This window comes from Ixodes scapularis, unplaced genomic scaffold, assembly GCF_016920785.2.
Source record: "Ixodes scapularis isolate PalLabHiFi unplaced genomic scaffold, ASM1692078v2 PGA_scaffold13__105_contigs__length_92229423, whole genome shotgun sequence".
Classification (NCBI taxonomy): Eukaryota; Metazoa; Arthropoda; class Arachnida; order Ixodida; family Ixodidae; genus Ixodes; species Ixodes scapularis.
In genome coordinates this window covers 12,252,919-12,272,969 of record NW_024609839.1, presented here as the reverse complement: position 1 = coordinate 12,272,969, position 20,051 = coordinate 12,252,919, and the positions used below count along the sequence as shown (strand labels likewise).

The following is a 20,051-nucleotide window of genomic DNA, read 5'->3' as shown; positions in this document are numbered from 1 at the left end:
TACACCCCTTTTTTTTGGAGTCTACTGCCAAGTCCGTGCATCAACTGCATACAATATACCCCTCCCCCCCACCACCACTATTGCCTTATGTAAAGTGTTGCAGTGAGCTAGGAGTTGCAACCTCGCAACAGGGTGAGGCAAACCTGTCTTATTTTACCTTGAAGCTGACAAATTACCGTTGTTTTGTAATGAAATAACGTTAAAATGTTTCGTATGATGTAAAAAACAAAAATCAAATTGCATTACAAATTACTGCAAGTCAACGGAAAAATCGTTGCCATCTGAACGTGAACATTCGACCGAGATCCCCCAGTCTGGTTTGCTGGAATAACTAAAGAATGGGGGAGCATCCAACCAAGCCTTAATTGGGGACCCTTCAGGGGGGCGACTGGCGATGGCCGTTGAAGAGCAACGCGCGTACTAATCAGCAAACTAATTACCTAAAATTAGTAGTCAACTTTTAATTTGTGAAAATGGATATAAGACTATTAGAGACTCGCTGAGCGTAATTGAAAACCCCTAAATCGGTGAACTTTAGGAAGGCATGAAGCACCCGGGATGCGCTAAAACTCGTGCAGCCGAAGCGAGGCAGGAAATGCGAAAACGTGGACGAATGCTTGCATCGCCGACCTTGCGCCAGCTGCACGATCAGCAAGCTGAACGCACCCCCGCGTGCTTCAAGTCGTACAAAAAATGACTCGTTAAGGGGTTTTCAATTACATTCGGTCAGCTGTTTAGTATGATTTTTTGCAATTCCTGACGTCTGCCCGGTAGTTGGTGCCCGAAGAAACAAAAATAACTGTTTTCCTTAACCACCCTAGTTGCGAAATGTTTGACAGTATTCGCCGAAACACCCGGTATAGTCACTGAAATAAATCAGTATAATCTTCACTCTCAAAAAAGGGTGTCTTCTTACACCCCTTTGTCCCATATATAATGCACCTCAAAGCATTTGTTCAACGTACCGCGCATTGACGTCGAACAGGCGGCCCCAATTTCAAGAGGGGCTGATGACGATTAGACATACCTCATTAAATAAAAAAAATGTGTGTCAAAGACTAAGAAAAAAAACTGAGGTTTTGCAGTAGAGCCAAGAAAACCCCCATTAATTATTTTTAGTCAGTAACACGTACTGTAAGTACATTAGCTATTTTAATAAGTTGTACCACTCGGCTATCAAGCCGCTCGTGAAAGTTGGTACCGTCGGTATGACGTGAGAGCGCTGAACGTCGAACTAGAGTTTTGGGGTGTCTTATACGGGACAAGAGGTGTAAATACTACACTTTTTTTTTTTTTCTGAGAGTGTTGCGGCTGAGGATGCTCCTGACTTTAGATGCTCCCACTCCACTCCCGGCGCGCTACCTGGTTCGAATCCCCGACCAAACAAGGCGAATAATTCCCGGCTAGGGCGACCGTTCGAATGTTTCTTGCAATAAAAGTTTACTACCTACCGGGTCACGAGCTTCGAAATGCCTAGTCATGTCGACCCCGAGCTTTTCTGGAATAATTATACTATCAGTTTCTAAAAACAAAGTAATGCCGAAAACATTGAAAGTTAATAGAACTTTCGTGTAGTATTTGAATTCATATTTTTTATACATAGTCCTTCGTGGTCTTCACACACAGATGCATTTATTGTATTGCACCCGCATTTCTCAGCGAGTTGCACGTGAACCCGAATGCGTAGTCGGTAACGCGTTAGCCTGTGTCATTAAAAACGGAAAGCAACAGAAAGACGTTGACCTATGACCTAGTATCGTGACAAAGCTTCAAAACGCCGGCGGCACGTTATTAGCGTTGCCGCTGGGAAGACTACCATACCTTCACGCAAACGCATAAACGCGTGCGTGTGTGCCGTTCGCGAGAGAGGATACCCCATAAACACGGGCGCTTCCAAGGCCAAACATAACGCTCGCGGACAAGCAGCCTGTCTCCCACACAAAGCATCCTACGACACCGAACTGGCAGAAGCACCAGAAGAAAAAACAAAGGTGAAATGAGAAGGAGAGCAAGAAACAAAGCCCCAAAGTTCGAAGATCGAGTGACGGCAAGGGGTCGTTTCACATTGCAGCTGCGGCGCCTCGAACGAGACAAAACAAACACAGCAAGCATTCCAGGACCCCTCCCTACGGTGACGACCGCCGACCCACCAAACCGCTAAAAGATAATAAAAAAAATTAAAATAAAAAAATAATAATAAACCCAGGATACCGATGCATGCAAACCGCGGCAACTTACTCGCCATGTTGTTGGGTGGGTGAGTAAGTCTGGAAGCGATGGTGTCTACGGTCGGATGTACGGGACGGTGCGGGTCTTGTTAACTGTCGGCGACTCGCCTCTGTAACTGAACGACTGAACGATAACGATTTCGTGAGCAGCAGCGTCTTCCAAGGTGGTCCAGCTGTCCAGCGACGTGATGGCGGCAGAGCGGAGCGACACAAACACGTGGTCACGCGCAAATAGTGCCGTTGGAGGAGAGGAAGAAAAATCTTGTCGCAGCCAGTCAAACGAAAAGCGGAGGGAGGGCTTATTGACCTTGCAGAACTTATCGCGGAAGGATATCGCGTTGAGAAATGGTACCGCAAAAAGAAAACCAAAAATAAAAACCGTGCAAAGAGGCGGGCCTTCGACGAGCGCGAGAGAGGGTCGGGCAGCGAGGGGAAGAGCAAAAAAATGGCACCACGTGCTCCGCACGATTGCGAGTTTGTGAGCGCGCAACGCGGAGTAGAGTCGAGCGGGACGAGACCGCGCAACCCTGCTCTCGCGTCCACCGGCCCCGTGTCCGAACTCCTCAAGCCCCGCCATGGCCACCGCTGCCCCCGCGACCAGTGCCACCACCAGCAGCGAAGTCAAGTTTGACGAAGAACACGAACTTCGTGAGGCATGCGGAGTGTTTGGCTGCATCGCGAGCGGCGAGTGGCCCACCAACTTAGACGTCAGTCACATCATCTGCCTGGGTCTGGTGGCGCTCCAGCACAGGTAAGAGCGGACGGTGTCCCGCTACGGACGTTGGGACACTTAGCTGTATTACCATACTAGCGAGCTCGTGCAGCGCTCTGAACGCCTTATCGCAGGCAATGCAGTTTCAGCGGCATCGGCCCACACTGGCGCGCTGCCGAAGCAAGTGGCCCCAGGGACCGATAAAAAGGAACGATAAGAAAGCCAGCTGAGGTCCGAGATATTCGCCGAGTCGTTCGCAGGCTTTGCTGCCCGTCGCTGCCGCGCCGGTTCGATAGGGAATGCGAAATAAACGACGTTGGCAAAAAGCAAAACTAGTTTCCTTGTTGCCAATGTATTCTACCCGCCAAGTGGAACCGGCCCGCGTGATAAACGCGCGTTGCAGACAACACGAACCGAAAACGAAACTGGCAACGCGCGGAACCACAATGGCGGCGCCCATTGGGCCCGTCGTCTGGTTGCTTTTTATTTTGTTTCTTCGGAGTGACGATAAACTGGATAAGTAATCTCGTAAGTTGCGTAATCGGTTACGGGTTTAACGTCCTACGAATCACCTTGAGGATTCCGTGAGGAACGATTCAGTCTTGCCTGGTCGAGACAGGCGCTGCGATTATCGCCAAACCGCAATCGCGTGCATGTGATGACCTTTCGATTACGCGTTCGTGGCTTGAGGTGGTCCATAAAGCGTAATTTGAGGACCGCTTCACGCCCGGCGCACTCAAGGTGACGGCTGCTTTATTAGCGTCTCCCTTTTCCTCTTTGAATAACTCCGTGCGCGTATTGCCGACGGCATCGAAAGCCTCTGCTGTGGAAGCGAAATGAGCATCTGTGTGGCGCTGCAAATAAAGAACTAATGACGGGCAGGTTTGCGGAAGAAAATACGGGATCATATAACAAGGCTATCCTAGAGCATCGATGTTCGATCATGGCCTGAGCAACGATTGATCTCGCAGGGGACAAGAAAGCGCAGGCATCGTGACGAGCCAAGGAGAAAGCCTCAAGAAGTTTGCGGTTCATCGAGGCATGGGCCTCGTGAGTAATGTATTCAATGAAGACTCCATGACAAAGCTTAAGGGAAACCTCGGCGTGGGACACACACGCTACTCCACGACGGGCGGCTCGGAACACGAGCTGGCGCAACCCTTTGTGGTGCACACCAACCACGGCCTGCTAGCCATTGCACACAACGGAGAACTTGTCAATGCCATCAACCTTCGAAGACAGGTGAGGTCCAAATACGGCTGAGCCAAGGTGGTCATGACTGAAGTACTGTTAAGCCGATAAGGAAACAACAATTTGCAGAGGCATGTTTTGTATAAAGGGGTTCATTGGGATCGTTGGATTCCTAGAGAATATATTGAAGAGCTAGTATGTTGCTAAACTGCAGCAAAGTAGTGTGGAGTGCTTACTTTAGAATGCACCCGAGCTGTCCAAACCGTCGACCAGCGGAAGCATCTAGCAGAGCTACAGGCTCAAGCTTGTGGCCTTTACTGTAGTCCCCACTAGGGTGAGAGTTAAAGAAGAAAAATATTCTACATGGTGATTGCATGATATTCTCTTGAGAAATGTAAAGGAGGAGCTCCAACAGAGTCAAATCTTATTAACGCATGGTTTGTTTTATATAGCCCCAACAAGGCCTGCAGTGTTGGTGTTGTGATTGGCTGGTGAAAGACCACACCATATACTCGAGAACTACTAAACAGCTTATTAGTGTGAGAGTGTTCTTGCCTCGTCCTTCATGTTTTTATTCTTTCAATTTTAAGTATCTACATTTCAACACGCTTGCCTAAATCAGTTCTATCTACGCAGATCCTCAACAAAGGCATCGGCCTGACGACGGGCTCAGACAGTGAGCTAATCATGCAGATCCTAAGCCAACCTCCACCAACTGGAGAGGAGGAAGATGGTCCAAACTGGCCGGCTCGCATCAGGCACCTGATGTCCTTGACACCCACGGCATATTCGCTCATCATGATGTACGACGACACCATCTACGCCGTCAGAGATCCTTTCGGTAACCGACCACTCAGTATCGGTGTCCTGGTGCCCCCTAGTGGAATCAAAGGTATGTAACCATGCTGAAATCCTAGTTATTGATTTGTTTGAATCCGGCACATTTTATGCACCTAAGGTTAAGAAGTCAGTCTGGCAGTCTGTACACCATCAATACTTCCTCTGGTTTTGGTTGAGACTTTTGGGTGAAACGTGCAGGACAACCAGAGATCGACACTATTGGCCAAGAGCCTTAAATACAAAAGGACAAGGACAGAACAAATAATTTTAATTAATTGTACCGTCACTGATGCTGCAGTAAAGAATGAAACTATGCTCCAGTTTAATCTTGCTTAATGCAAAGCGAAGGCTATGTCAAAGCCATGCAAAGTATTGATTGTGTGTGCTGTCTCATGTACTGGAGGCAGCTCCTGAAGCCAAGAGCTTGTGTCCCTAGCCTTGCCCTTGTTCAGTGTTGTCAGTGTAGATGCCCAGCCTTCACCTACTGCAAGGGCAAAAAAATAAGCTGACCTCATCAAGTAAACTGCGCAGGCGCGTGAATTCGGGAATGTGGTGCCACCGCCATGCTACTTGTAGTCTTCACTATCCGTCTTCCCAGCTGCAGAGGACTGCAGTGCGCATACATCATCACACATCATCGTTTGGGATTCCCCGGTATCAGCTTGGATTCTCCTGTCGTCAGCTTGGATTCTCCTGTCGTGTGTACTTTATACGTTTGTATTGTCTGTGATGCCTTAGTTTGTCAGCAAGTGCAGAGAAGCAGCTGCAGTCGTCTTATTGCTTTAGAATCGCTTCGTCGTCTGCTGCCACGTTCGAGTCTTTCACGCGGTGGGCCACTGGGGCCACGGGAAAAACAACGCCACTACTCTAGCACTCCAGATGACGTCTCAACGAACTTGGAAACAAGTGAACATCTAGTTCAACGACAAAGAACACAAATGTCCTAGGGATCATTGGTTCGGTGTAGCACTGCAGAACAGCACTGAGTGTGTCGGTGGGAAGCAGCTTGGTAGTGCTAAAAACTTGTGCATAACGTTCAATTGACAATGAGGTAAGAAGAGCTAAATAGACTTCCTCTAGGAGAGATAGTTTTCTAACGGTTGAAAATTAACTTGGAGCAGGTTGGTAAAGATGATTTGAAAAACACGAAAGAATAAAACATGTAGGGATGAAGTCAAACAGTACAGTTCTTTCTCAACTATACTTCCTTTCAGCTTAAGTTCAGACGCAGCCGATGCTACAAGTGCGAGCGCCGGGCTTACTGTGTTCCTGCCAAACACTCGTGCAGTGCAAGCACTGTTCAGGGTCACATGCTTGCGCTTGTAGCGTCTCGACTTCAAGGGACACCGACAGGGCATTTATGCTTGCCAAGGCTTTTATTTGTACGTGACATATGAGAGCCCAACTGCCCAGAACACAATTTGCGGCCCGAAATTCGTTTTCTTTTTGCTTGAAAACTGCTGATCGAGAACTGGCCCGTTTAAGTTGCACTCACTCTTTTCTTCGTGGTCACGTGCCATCTTCTATGGTTTAGACACAACCACCAAAGATAATCTAAGTCATGGGTCATTGAAGGCACGCACTCGATACATACTAAAAATAGACAAAAATATTGTACCCTTTTTTTGTGGCTTCTGAAAAGCTGCAAATATGTTGATTGAAAAAAACGTAGCACGGCCACATGACTTCCGTTATCTTTCTCCTCTATATTTCATCTTCCTCCTCAGTCTGGTTTCTGTTTCGAGCAGTTGCATTTTTTGACTTTATTAAAAATATATGTGATGCCGTAGCAAAATATTGATTGGGTAGCCTTCTGACACCATAGTAGATCGCCTGGTAAAACATAAATTTGGGGGGGGGGGGGGGTGTCAGTGTGCCTTTAAGCTGAAACTAAGTATAGCAACCAACATTTAATGATGTCACCCTCAATGTGTCAGCCCTTCCCTTCTCCTACACCCAAAATCCCTTAAAAAAGAAAACCCTAAAAAAAAAAAAGAAACATGGGAGAAAGAAGTCTGTTAAAGGGGCACTGACACCCCAAAGGTCGTATTTTTTTTATTGTCTAAAACGATGCAAGTTGCAGTGATACACGCAAAAAAAACTCATCACGAAAAAAAACTTCCCCGCGCGCACACGTGCCTTTTTATTTTTGGCGTTTGATTCTCCCGCCTCTCGCCTCCTCGCTTCTTTTGATTCGTGACATCAAGGATCAGGAAATTTAGAAGCTTTGTAGGCGGCATCTCTATAACATTTAATAACGGAAATCCTAAAACATGTTTTTTAACGCAATTGCGAACGCACTACGGCCCTTCTTTTTGAAATACCGAAAATCGGAAGTTCGTTGTGGTGCCGTCTCCTGGATTTGTATCCTCCCACGGAAAACAGGCGACACCGCTCAAAACCGATCCGCCGGGCGCTCGCTCCTTTCCTCCTCGCTTGGGGTCGCCAGGGCAACAGCAGTGAGTCGTGAAAGAAAGTGGACTCTCAGGACTCCGCAATATTTGACGTCAACGCACCGGCGTGGATAGCGCGGGAACTTCGAATTCGGCATTTGGAAATTGTTTTTTTTTACTTCACAAATACTGAATTCCCAAATTTTGAATTTTGAGGGTAATGTCCCGGCATCGTTTTTAATCGTTTCGGATAATAAAAAAAATATGATTTTGATGTGTCAGTGCCCCTTTAAGGAAGAAGAGAAAAAGGAGAATGTAAGGGAACTGTTTAAGGAAAGAAAATGGGGACATTTAGCAAACCGTTACTGTGTTCTGCACTACCAAAACCTTTGAAACACGCTTTTAAACGCGCCTGGGTGATACCGTCGCCGCGGGGTGCACGCTTAAAAACATGCTTCAAAGGCTCTGGTAGTGTGGTACGTGGAACACGGTAACGGTTTGCTGAAAGTTCCTAATGAAAAGGAAGAAGGACGGTAGAAAAAGAACAAGAAAAGGAGCTGACTATGCTAGTAGGGTATGAAGGGTTAAGTTTTCAGGCAAAAGAAAGGGATTTGCTTTGGGTCTTGCGTTGCACCCATCCTGAGTGAGGTCTTTCTCTTGCACGTTCATCGTAAAGTCAAAGCCCACCTTGAAGAATTCACCCAGGATTGCCATGTTTTCGGTTGATGGGCAACAACCTAATCACCCACCGAAACTCAGTCTCTTCTAGTTGTGTTATGAACACCTTTATTTCCTCATCGTTGGCCTTAAATTTCCTCACACACGAAGGTCTACAGTACTACCTAGATCTTGGTCTTCTCCCCTCCGGTCTATGCTGGGCCTTCCAACAGCTTTCTAAAAAACCTGTTCGACCTTTTTGCAGTTCTCACTCTACAATGGTCAAGCATGGAATTATTCGGTCCCTCTTTATCTCTTTCCGCGCTAAGTCCTGCGACCACCAAGTTGCGTTCGGCATATCAACACGGCAGAAACACCTCCTCGAGGCTAGGTACCCAAGCAATCTTCCAACTTCCATCCTGATACGTCCAATATTAGATTCTGGAAGCACTTGTCCTCCCAGAAAGAAGGCCTCACGTGTAGTCACCACCACTTATGTCCCTTTGTCCCCTGCAAAGATCAAGTGAAGTACTTCATTCCATTAGCCGCAGAAGTCAGTCGGATACCTCAACACTCGCCTCAGGGAGCTCTTCCTCCAAGTAGCCCTCCTCAACGTATCTCTTCAGCCTTTTGTGGGCCATAACCGCATTTGTTCCAACTGTGAGCTGCACTTCCAGGCAACCCGAGTTATCGGGAAACGCAAGGGCAGACTTGGCAGAGAAATAACTCAGTCCTATCGGATGGCCGGTGATGATTTGAGCTTTGCATCCCCTTCCCTTAGTTTATCCAAGACTGAAGTGAATTTCTGAGGCAGGAGTTCTTCTATTCTTCCTTTTCATTTTCTTTCCTTAGTCTAACAGTTCCCTTGCATTCTTCTTTTTCCTTAACAGACTCTTCATTCTCCCGATTTGTTTCTTTTTTTTTTTATAAAGTTTTCTTCCTTTTTTGAGGGATTTCGGGTTGCAGGGAAAGGAGGGGCTGACACACTGGGCGTGGCATCATTAAATGCTGGTTGCCAGTTGAATGAACTGTACTGTTTGTCTTCGTCCCTACATGTTTTATTCTTTCATGTTTTTCAAAAAGATTATAAAAGTTGTTTCATGGCAGCTGACAGCCTGTGTGACAGGGCACAGATTAACTGCACAGAGAAGCTTGCACATAAACAAAAAAACAATCTATGAAGATCATGCCTGACGCATCGCAACAACTCTCATCTGTTAAAAAGCAGCCACCATGGCAGATACCTAAAAACGTTGGGTGGCTTCGTACGCTGACAATCGCTCGACGGTGAAAGCCTTTTTCTGTTGTCTCAATTGGAAATTGGATCAGCAAAATCAAGTTGTATCGTAATAAACCACCACAAGGTGGGTGAGGTTTCTTTGCTGCCTTTTTAACAGCCAGTGTTCCCACTTTTGGATTGCACTGTGCAGTGTTTTCACATTTTGTTTGAAAAAAATTAAAGGCTGCTTTCGAAAAAGTTGGTTTCAATTCAAGCGAAGCATATCGGAATTCACTGCCTTGCTTTTAGTGACTGTCTTAATCTTTTGAAGCACAGTTGCACTTGAAACATGTATTCACAATAATTATACCCACAAAAATACATCTAGCAAAAAGTCTATTAAATCCAACCGCCACAAAGCAGCGCTGAGGTCCCGATGAAGATAGACTGATGCACCCAAACTGGCTTGCAGACAAGAGCAATCCACAGCCGGAGTACGAAGGATGGGTGGTGTCCTCGGAATCGTGTGCCTTCAAGTCTGTCAGTGGCGTTCTCTACCGTGAGGTCCTTCCTGGGGAAATCGTGGAAATCACGAAGCACGGACCCAAGTCGATCTGCGTGGTACCTCGGCCGTATGCTGCGCCGCCTGCCTTCTGCATTTTCGAGTATGTTTACTTCGCCAGGCCTGACAGCATCTTCGAAGGTGGGTGATGGCAACCAGTCTTGTCGATCGAGACGTTCTGACCTGGGTGCCATGCACAGTCGTACCAGAAGTTTTATTAAATACGGGGGTTTTGTGTCGCCGCGGATGTAGCCTCGATGACTTCGCAGTGTTACATGACACTGACGTCATCCCAAAGGCGCTCTAAATGTGGACGCCTTGATGTCATGTGGCACTGTGACGCCACGTGAAAAACATGGCGTCATGTGACAGTGTGACGTCGTGACACCATGACGTGGCACAATGATGTCAAGTGACACCGTGAAATGACATCATAATATAATTATAATCTAATAGGTTTTATATAATTGCAGAACCCTGCCAATGTACCCTTTGAGATCCCGTTACTGTGCCCGCAAAAGGAGGAGTGCGAATGAGTGCTATGAATTCAGAATGCCTTTGGGGAATGTCAAAGGGACAGCCAATTAGTTTTCCTTTGGCTGCTAAAGGTTACTTGAAACTCGTTTACCGCTTTTTTCGTTAAGGTCAAATGGTCTACTCCGTCCGGAGAGAATGTGGCAAGCAGCTGGCCAGGGAAGCTGCCGTGGACGCTGACATCGTCAGCACCGTCCCCGAGTCTGCCACCCCTGCCGCCCTTGGTTTTGCGGAGATGGTAAGTCTTTCGCAACGCCTATGCAGCACGCAAAATAATGCGCGAGGCCACAAACACTAAACCAACACCAGTGCATGAGGGTGCAAGCATTTTTGCTCTCTCGAACCCGTGACTACGATGTCACCGCAAAAGTGGAAGAGTCTTCTCTAGGTAAGACATGCTCGCGACGCGAGACGAGTGCCACAGTTAACATTGCCACTTTGCATGTAACGTGAACTTTTACCAGGCTGGGCCAGCCAAAGTCCATTTCTGGCACATCTGTCCGTGGATCACGGAGCTTGGTCCAACTCCTTCCGTCGTTTATAATGGGCGCATGGTGCTACGTTGTCATGGGAACTTGTGGTTGCAGTTGGAGTAGTTGCTCCAGACACGAGTGTGTGGACCGGCCATAACAATGGAAACCAATTGACAAATTAAAAGCAAACTGCCTTTTTTTTTTTTTTTTTTAATGGATCTTGCTATTTTTAATTGTTGTCAGTGGTGCTGTCGCGAAAAACTGATTGCTCGGCTTTTTTTGCTTCTCGAATCGAACAGGACAACCGCCACGATATTAGCGCGTTGTGGAACCCCGATTCAGCAGGAGCTCTTCTTTGCATTTGCAGACGGGCATTCCATACGAGGAGGTGCTGTGCAAGAACCGTTACGTGGGCCGCACCTTCATCCAGCCCAGCACTCGCCTTCGGCAGCTAGGAGTAGCCAAGAAGTTTGGCCCGTTGTCGGACAATTTCCACGGCAAGCGCATCATCCTCATCGACGACTCCATCGTCCGCGGGACCACCGTAGGCAGCATCATCAAGTTGCTCAAGGATGCGGGGGCCAAGGAGGTGAGTGGATGGCCACACCCTTCTGTCGGAGAGCTTCGCAACTTGATGCATGTCTCCGGCAGGGGCACAAGAACGAATCTTACTTAGACGCACGTCCGCGCAGCATGTAGCTATTCCCGCGCGAATGTGCGAAACCTCCGCGGTCGACGGCTGAGACGCGCCCCCTCGCAGGTGCACATCCGCATTGCGTCTCCCCCGCTCCACTACCCGTGCTACATGGGCATCAACATCCCTACCAAGGAGGAGCTCATCGCCAACAAGCTCAATGCCAAGGAGCTTGCCCAGGCCCTGGGGGCAGCCAGCCTGGTCTACCTCTCCGTCCAGGGGCTCACCACGGCCGTGCAGAAGGGGGTCCAGCGCCAGAACGGGGGCAGCAAGGAGCTCGGCCACTGCACCGCCTGCCTCACTGGCAACTACCCGGTCGCGCTAGAGTGGTAGCACGCCCAATCCCAGTTTTGAATTAAATGCGGTTTTATTACTTTTTTTACGAGCAATGGTTCTGTGAATTTCTGCATGGCTGGTGTTGCGGTTTGGCTTCTAGCCTGCGGGGGGAGATAGTTTTTGAGGCGAGCTCGTTGGTACGGTGTAAAAACTAATGATGGGCCAAACTTTTGCCGAATCGAAAATTCGGCGCTGAATCTTAGGATTCGGCAAAGCAGAACTTTTGCCGAACTTTTCTAAAGATTCAGCAAAAATACATTGTTACTAGACCTAACGTTGATATTTTGGTTTTTTTTTGCTAAAAAAAGGTTGCGTTTTTTTTTACCTAAATGCAACATGTAATGCATATTGGCACAGTTAATACTAAATAAGGTGCTATTCTACAAAATAATTGCATCGGTGTTGTTTTTGTCTGTTTACTGATAATTTTAGTGACTTCTTGCAGAAGTGGCCTGACAGCGAGGTTGGGTAGTAGCGAGTGCGGTCACGAGTCACGCTTCGAGAGTTTCGGTTTTGAGGCCTCATCAAGTGCAAACCTACAAGCAACATTACCTGCAAGTGTGCATGGTGTAAATACAAAGGCAATAACGCTGCATTTTACCTTCTCTGGGATTCGCCGTTTCGTGCGCGAAAATGAATGCAATGGTTACTGAGCCTTCACCAGAAAAGATAACAATATTAGGGAGTTTTAGAATAGCGCATGCTAAAGCTTTGCGTACGCAAAGAATAGAGTCGTCGCCACTGCGCATGCTCCGAACGCAAACCAGGTTTTGCGCTTTGCGTGCGCAATTTTAGCGTGCGCCATTTCTCGGAAATGGCGTGCGTACGCAAAGAGTCTTTGCGCTTCTTCAAGGAGAATTCGTGATGAGAAGTTGGCTAAAGCCAAGACGAGCAGAGCTAAAAAAAATGGCGGCTCCCAGGATTATGTCGGCGGCTGCTTTGGCGGCGGCGGCGCGACTGCGTTTTTCAATACGGGATGACATTGTACTCGGTTTGGCAACGATCACCGGCAACTGGATGCTTGTGACGCGCGAACATTTCTCGGCGAAGGTACGATGTCCGAGGGTCAGCATACGAGACCTCTCTTGTCGAGGCGACGCAAGCGGACACGACTGGTCAACCGCTCGCGTCGCATTCTCATGTTTAAACAAATCTAAAATGCTACTCTGGACCAAAAAACTTGTTTTTTTCTAAAGTTACAGCATTTCATGCAGAAATAAAAATTGTGACTGTATCTTGGTGGCGTCGCAAGCGCGAGATGCTTGGGCTTTTCGTCGCGACAGAGAAACGCTATTCTAAAACTCTTGCGTTGCGTCCACTAAAACATGCGCTAAATTTGCGTACGTTATTCTAAAACTCCCTATTATTGTAATGTGCATGTTTCTCGATTTGAGTCACTTGACGTCGGCTTTGCATGAAAGTGTGCGTACCATGTTCGCAACGTCTCGTTTTTAAGGGGGGACGCGGGCCTTGAAAACCGAAAAATCGCGAAAAAGTCGATTTTTCGAAAACTATATTTTTGGGTTGTATATCTCATAAACTACCTTCCCTGTAATTATCAGTACCGAATACAACGGGAAAATATTTAAAAACGAATATCTACGACACGTGGGTAGCTTCCAAGCGACGATCAAACGTCAAAACTCAACTCTTCTTCGCGCGCTCGCCATTCCCGATGCACTTGGCCAACGTCCGCCATCTTGGTCTTGTTTTGAACGTGAATTCTTTCTCCTTTTTTTGCCGGCTCCCAAAACGGCTACGGCCGCTTGGTTAGGGCGCTATTGCCGTTCTCCTATGTTGCAATCGCGAGAATGTGATTGGACAGAGCGCGCGCTCCCCGAGCGCGCGGAGGAGATAGCGGCTACTATTGGCCGCACGGTGAGCTCCCCTCTCCCCGCGCGCTGTTTGCCTTTCCCTTCCTCCCGCCCCTCCCGCTCGCGGGCTTGCGTCGTCTGCTCTTTCGGCAGTGATCTGCTTGCTTGTCCTCGTGCTTTGTCAGCTTCGCTTTTCACTCCTCCATTGTTACGTCGGTTTTGTTTTCTCGATCGCACCTCTTCTTCAATCAGGCTAGCGATGTGGAGGAGTAAGTACAAAAGCAAGACGAGGTTTGCGTACGGAGCGTGTAAACGCTCGATGAAGGAAGTGAGAGCAGCGAAATCGAGCGCCGATGCGGCTCCTGCCACAGGCAGCGACATAGTCGTGTCGACGTGTTCACCGACTGCGGCTGAAGAATCTATCAGCTCCTGTGTGCCTGGAACTTCAATGGGAGACACGACGGTGCACTTGCAGACGGAGTACGTTTCTCGGGCGGAAACTGAAGCGGCAGCGCAACATTGCGATGCCATTCGTGCTGAACTTGCTTCCGTGTCTGCCACGCAACGTAAGTTTGATATTCTGAAGCAAGAGCCTCCTACTCCGACGAATTCGTCATCGAAATTCACCATCGTGCGGCTAGATGCTATCAATGAACTTCTTGGCTACATGGTCTGCCAAGGCTGCTCAGCCACGGGAATGAAGATTCAAGAATCGACTGCTCTGGGTCTTGCTGTGAAGCTTGAACTTGTGTGGCCCCGTCTGTGAAGTTGTATCCCACGCCTGGTCTTCTCCACACAAGGCCGACTCTAACGCGTTTGACGTGAACCTGAGAGCAATATCGGCAATCAGGAGCATCGGCAAGGGCCAGACTGCGTTGAATGATTTCTGGTCAACGATGAACGTGTCCCACCGAGGACTCCATCACAAGACTTATCAGGAACACCTCTAAAACGTTGTCAGCAAGTCGGCTGCAGTTTCTGCAGAGAAGATATTCGCAGAGTCCGCTGCTGCTGTGAAAAGTATATGCAAGGACATAAACCCAAGTTTTACCAGGGATATTGCCGTCGTCTATGATGGCACCTGGCACAAGAGGGGCTTCAGTTCCCATGTCGGCGTTGGGAGCGTCATAGAATTCGACACCGGCCTGATTCTAGATGCTGAAGTGCTCTGCAATCTGTGTCTCGGCTGCCAGACTGGACCCAAGCCTGGAAACGAGAAGTACGCCGAGTGGTTACAAAACCACAACTGCCAAAAGAACACTGATGCAAACTCTGGAAGGATGGAAGTTGATGCTGCACTTGCACTTTTCGGGCGTTTTTTGGAAAAACACAATTAGCGGTACACTACGCTGATTTCAAATGGGGACAGCAGGACTTTTGGTGCCCTAACCGAAGAGAGAACCTATGGGTTTGTCCCCATAAAGAAAGAAGAATGCCTCAACCATGTGCAGGAACGAATGGGGACTGCTTTGCGAAATCTCTCGCAGAAGAGTGACAAGCCACTAGGAGGAAAGGGCCGCCTCTCGAAAGGACTAATTGAAAAGCTCACTGGCTACTACGGATGGGCCATAAGGAATCACAGCAACGACGTGGGTGCCATGAAGCGGGCCGTGTTGGCGACCTTTTACCATGTCACCTCAACCGATGAAAATCCGAAGCACGACCTGTGTCCAAGTGGAGCAGACTCTTGGTGTAGGCACAGGGCAGCTGAGGCAAAAGGAGAGCCACTGGCAAAGCACAAGTACTGCCTCCCCAACTATGTTGCCGAGGCCATGCTGCCTGTGTACGAGCGCTTGTCACAAACGGCGCTCCTCACGCGCTGCTTGGGAGCCAAGACTCAAAATGCTGCGGAAAGCTTTCGTTCGGTACTGTGGTCTTCGATGCCGAAGGAGCAGCATGCTTCACTGGTGTCTGTAGAGGCTGCCCTGCACGAGGCAGTCATCAGGTTCAATGCTGGCTGTGCTAGGGCACATCAGGAGATAAACAGTGCCATGAACCTCCAGCCTGCACACCTGGCTTTCCGGCGGGCCTCGGAAAAGGACTCTCTGCGCTTGAGCAAGGCCATGAAGCGCCACCACGCAAAGCAAGATGCACGCCAGAAGAGGAGAGCTGAACACAGCACCACAGACTATGCTGCGGGTTCTTTTTGACACTGTTGTGCTGCATCTAACTTTGGGACTTCGTTTCTCGAGAAGGTGTTTATTGAATCTTACATTACTTTTGCCAAGCATATCTCGCAAAGCAGTTGTTCGATTTGTGCGCTGTTTCTTTTATTTTGATGACAGATAGTAGTAGAAGGGTGTGACAAGCCCACTTTTTGCAATAAGATGTTAATTTTTTTTTAATCCATAAATTGTTTTCATATCTGTTAATGACTTTGGTGACATGAACATTTGAATTTGTATTAAAAGCTGTTCTTGAATGGAATTCACCGAAAGGGCTCTGTCACTCCCTTGGGTGTATATTCAGATACCTGTCTAGCGAATTTAATGTTCATACTATAGTCCATTTATATCTCAGGCTTGGCAGAACAAAGGAACATAAAAACTCATGTAACTCAAAAGTGAACAATCATAATTAATTCAAATCTTACAGTTATTATCAATGCCCTTATACCAACAGACTGTAAATTTCATGCCAATAGCTCCAGAAACAAAAAATATATTTTAGTTCCCCACCTCCTCCCTTAACCTTTAAAATGCCAGTTTCTGGTGTCAAGACACACGGATGTTTAGGAAGATGGGAAGAGTTAGGAATGGTCAGATGTGTAACGTCGAGCATAATAGTTTTGTGTTTAGTTTTATGTAGATGCATGAAAACATCATACTAATGTTAATTAAAAAGCAATATTATTTTGTTTTGGCACAAACTTCTTGCGAGTCGAAAACAGGATTGTTATAATTGCAAGGAGTGTTTTAAAGGGACAATGAAACGATTCTGAAATCGAATTTCATCCACCGCATGTTGTAAAAGGTGTGAAAAGAAACACAAAAATAGGGAGCCAAAAAATATTCTTCACTATAGAACTTTTAAAAGAAAACTGGACTCTTTTGCGCCTTCTTTCCTTCGCCTTTTCACTACGATGCATCCGCGGGAACGGAGCACGTCAGCCGAATCCACGTCGCCTATTGGGTAAGAGCCTACCTCACCAGAACCGCGATCGTAAACAATAAATAGCCGGCGAATGTTTCCTCAAAGTTTTGTTAAATACAGTCAAACCTCGATATATCGAACACGGATATATAGAATTATTGCCTATATCGAACGCTTTCTATATCACGCGGAAAATCGCATGCATTTCTTATTTTTTATTTCGAACGGGGTCGGGCATAAAATGGATATATCGAACTCCGCCACCCCAAACAGCCCGCGCTCTTTTGACAGGCGGCGAGCTTTCCCGCAACACCCTCGAAGATAGCGGTGGCGCATTGGGCGCTTCCAACTGCCTACGCACACGCCGAGGGCGCCACGTGAACGTAGCGGCGCGCGCACGCCGCTGCCTGGATAGTTCGTCGCATTGTCAACGACGCACTGCATTTGCCGCAGCGACTCCTCCTCCTCGGTATTATCGGTAGTGCTACGCGTGTGATCGTAGTTCTTTCGTGTGTCGTGTTGCCTTGCGTGAGTGATGGCTCCAAACACTAAAAAACGGACGTCCCTGACATTTGCTGCAAAACTGGAAGCTATCCAGTGGGTTGAGAATGGAGAAAAAAAGTCGAGCGTCGCCGAAGCTTTAGGCCTACCAAGAAGCACTTTGAGTACTCTACTGAAAAACAAGAGGGACATAAAGGCCAAGGCAGAACAGAACCAGCACTCAGGCACGCGGCGTGTACGCAAAGCTGCCTTTGCAGATGTTGAGAAGTCGCTGCACAAATGGACGCCAATGAAAAGGAAATCAAGAAGTGGCTTGATCCAGAGTGGCCCCAGGTTCTCGCCAAGTACGAGCCACACCAGCCTCTGCGGTCGGTCGGCGCGCATATGGCGCCTGTCGGCGCTTCGCGGAGCGCGACGGCCACGCGCTTTTACAAGTTTTTGACGCGTTTTTGATGTGATTTAATATGTCGAATTCTGGCTGTATAGAACTATTTCGCCATCACCGCGCAGTTCGATATATCGAGGTTCGACTGTAATATTCAGATCCACATTTTGGAGCATAATTAGAGATGTGACTAAAATTGCCAAATTTGATAATGTTGAGAGCCAAGCGCCATCTATCGTGTGGTAAACGAAGCAACTACTGTAGGGCCGACAGTGTCGCTCAGTTACTGTGTCGCGACGACCAATGAACGTTTATTTTTCTATGTGTTCTTCTCGCGCGTCCCTACTTCAAGCAGCAAGAAAAAAGTACTTGAAACGGACCACGATGAATAAGAACGCTGGATCCACAAACACCCGAGAAAAGCTACAACGGCGACGAATCAACCGACCAAGCGAGCTCGGCGGATAGGCCTAGCAGGCACTCCGACTCGGCGGAGCGTTGCTTCAACGCTACTTGGCCAAGACCGTCTGCCCACGACCGGCTGGCGTGCTGAATGGAATACGCCCGCGCGACCGTTGTGGACCCTTCCCTATTATAGTTTGATCGCTGACCTCAATTTTAGATTAAAAGGTGAGGTCCATCTCTTCCCCTTGTTTTCCGAGGCAGTGTTGACGAACACTGTCGTCGAAAAGGGACTTTCGTCGATTCTATCTTCTTGTTTTGTGTGATACAGAGCTGAAATAAACACCGTACGGATTACCTTCGTAACACTGTATGTACACTTTGCTATTAGTATGCCATTTTTATTCTGACACGACTGCACGTCACTGTCGAGCTATAACAGTTCGGGGGAGCAACGTGCAATGTCGGTCCAACCTTCCTTTGCCGAGTGTCACGTCAGTATTGAGTTGCAATCGTAGAAGATCGGTCCCGAAGCGCTTACCAACAGCGCGAATACAGCACTTCCATCAAACACGTGCATCCGCTCCGAGTGTGAACAGGTATTTACGTGGCTATTGCTGACACTGTCATAGTTCAAACATATCTTTTTTTAACGTCGGCTTGCTCCTGCATCTCCGAGGCCGCGAAAAACCCCGCGGCAATTTGTTTCCATCTACGTCGCTTTGCAAACGACTGACACGGGCCGCCTTTCGCCAACAATGACAGTTGGGTTGACTTCTGGAGTCTTCACCGAAAGACTCGCCGCACTTCCCAACAGGCATACCGGCGTACGAGACTAGTCCCATGCTGTCGCTGCAGCGCAGCATATCTAATTGAATCTCGCTCAGCTGCGATGTGTCCATGGCTATCGCGGCAATGAGAGGCGCCGATTCAGAAAATACATCGGTGCCATCAGCGCAGTAAAACCCACCGGCGCACCCCCAACTCGCTGCCGCTAACGCTCCCATTCTCCTACTGCCGAGAGAACTTCCGGTTCCTGTGCCAGGGTATGTCACGACCGTCAAAATTACGCCGCAAGTTGTTTTGCAGTCAATTGGAGAGAAAGAAAGTCAGTATTTCATTCATTTTTTGTATAGAAGTTAATGAACCGAGACAAAAGCGGATGCCTGTTCGGCATTCAGTGAACGTTGAAGGTTTAATGTAAAAGTTATCTGGCAAAAGTAAAAAAGTCATTTCATGGTCCCTTTAAAGTAATTGTTGGTCAATGCTTCAATTACCTCGTTGCATCACTAAAAAGGTCAAATGAAAATTGCGTTATCCAGAATGTACCCCATCATTTGTCACTTGCTCGGTGGACTGCGTAAGTTACTGGTCGATCTTCTGTCCTTGAGGCAGAAAATATTAAAGAGAACCACACTCGCTAAGGCTCACAAACGCACAGTTACCGTGCTGCCCACACCCACACCAAGCCGTGACCGCTGGTTGTTCTACACTGTATGAAGATAACTACACAATCGCACGGCGCCCATTTGCAATCCATGGCCCCGTCACGTTCCCGCACGTTTGCAGACATTTGCCAGATCTTTGCTGAACTTTCTTTCAAAAGTTCGGCATATGCCGAATCTGAAGTTCGGCACATTCGGTCCATCACTAGTAAAAACGTAAGGAAGTGTCGGCCCTTTAACCCTTTCACTGCCAAATATTTTTTCAAAAAATGATGCGAATCTCCCAAATTTTTTTCTTCCTGTATTGTTTAGAAACATTATTTTAAAAGAAGAAACTATGAGCAATTTTTAATATTGAACCTTTGTTAATAAATGCCATTATTTTTTGCATTTATATGTAATGACTACTTCCAATGCAATTTTTCTATTCTTCTCAAACAGAAAACAGTCCGTGTTATTTTTGGAACATTTATTACGGAGATAAAACATTCATACTTTGCAAAAAAAGAAACTGGCAAAATGTTATTTTTTTCTTGACATCCTGTGCCCAACTGAGGAGCGACTTAGAGAAT

General features: G+C 47.6%; 2 protein-coding genes across 3 annotated transcripts in view; one reads left to right on the top strand and one right to left on the bottom strand.

The window, feature by feature from the left end:
• LOC8024797 (multifunctional protein ADE2) overlaps positions 1-2,481 on the bottom strand; it is a 45,641-nt gene extending 43,160 nt beyond the window's left edge. The window contains exon 1 of the mRNA XM_029977138.4: positions 2,239-2,481. Coding sequence (XP_029832998.1) covers positions 2,239-2,245 — 7 coding nt within the window. The 5' untranslated portion in view covers positions 2,246-2,481. The remainder of the gene's footprint in view (positions 1-2,238) is intronic.
• Positions 2,482-2,712: 231 nt separating this feature from the next.
• LOC8024809 (amidophosphoribosyltransferase) lies at positions 2,713-11,885 on the top strand. Of its 2 annotated transcripts, none has more exons than XM_002407121.5 (7): positions 2,713-2,979; positions 3,912-4,182; positions 4,768-5,023; positions 9,713-9,943; positions 10,447-10,574; positions 11,177-11,398; positions 11,570-11,885. In XM_002407121.5, exons 1-7 carry the CDS (start codon positions 2,804-2,806, stop codon positions 11,834-11,836), a joined length of 1,551 nt encoding a protein of 516 aa, XP_002407165.1. In that variant the 5' UTR covers positions 2,713-2,803; the 3' UTR covers positions 11,837-11,885. The 2 variants fall into 2 exon arrangements, with proteins under 2 accessions (XP_002407165.1, XP_029832995.1); XM_029977135.4 differs by lacking the exon at positions 2,713-2,979 and adding an exon at positions 3,516-3,681.
• The last annotated feature ends 8,166 nt before the right edge of the window (positions 11,886-20,051 follow it).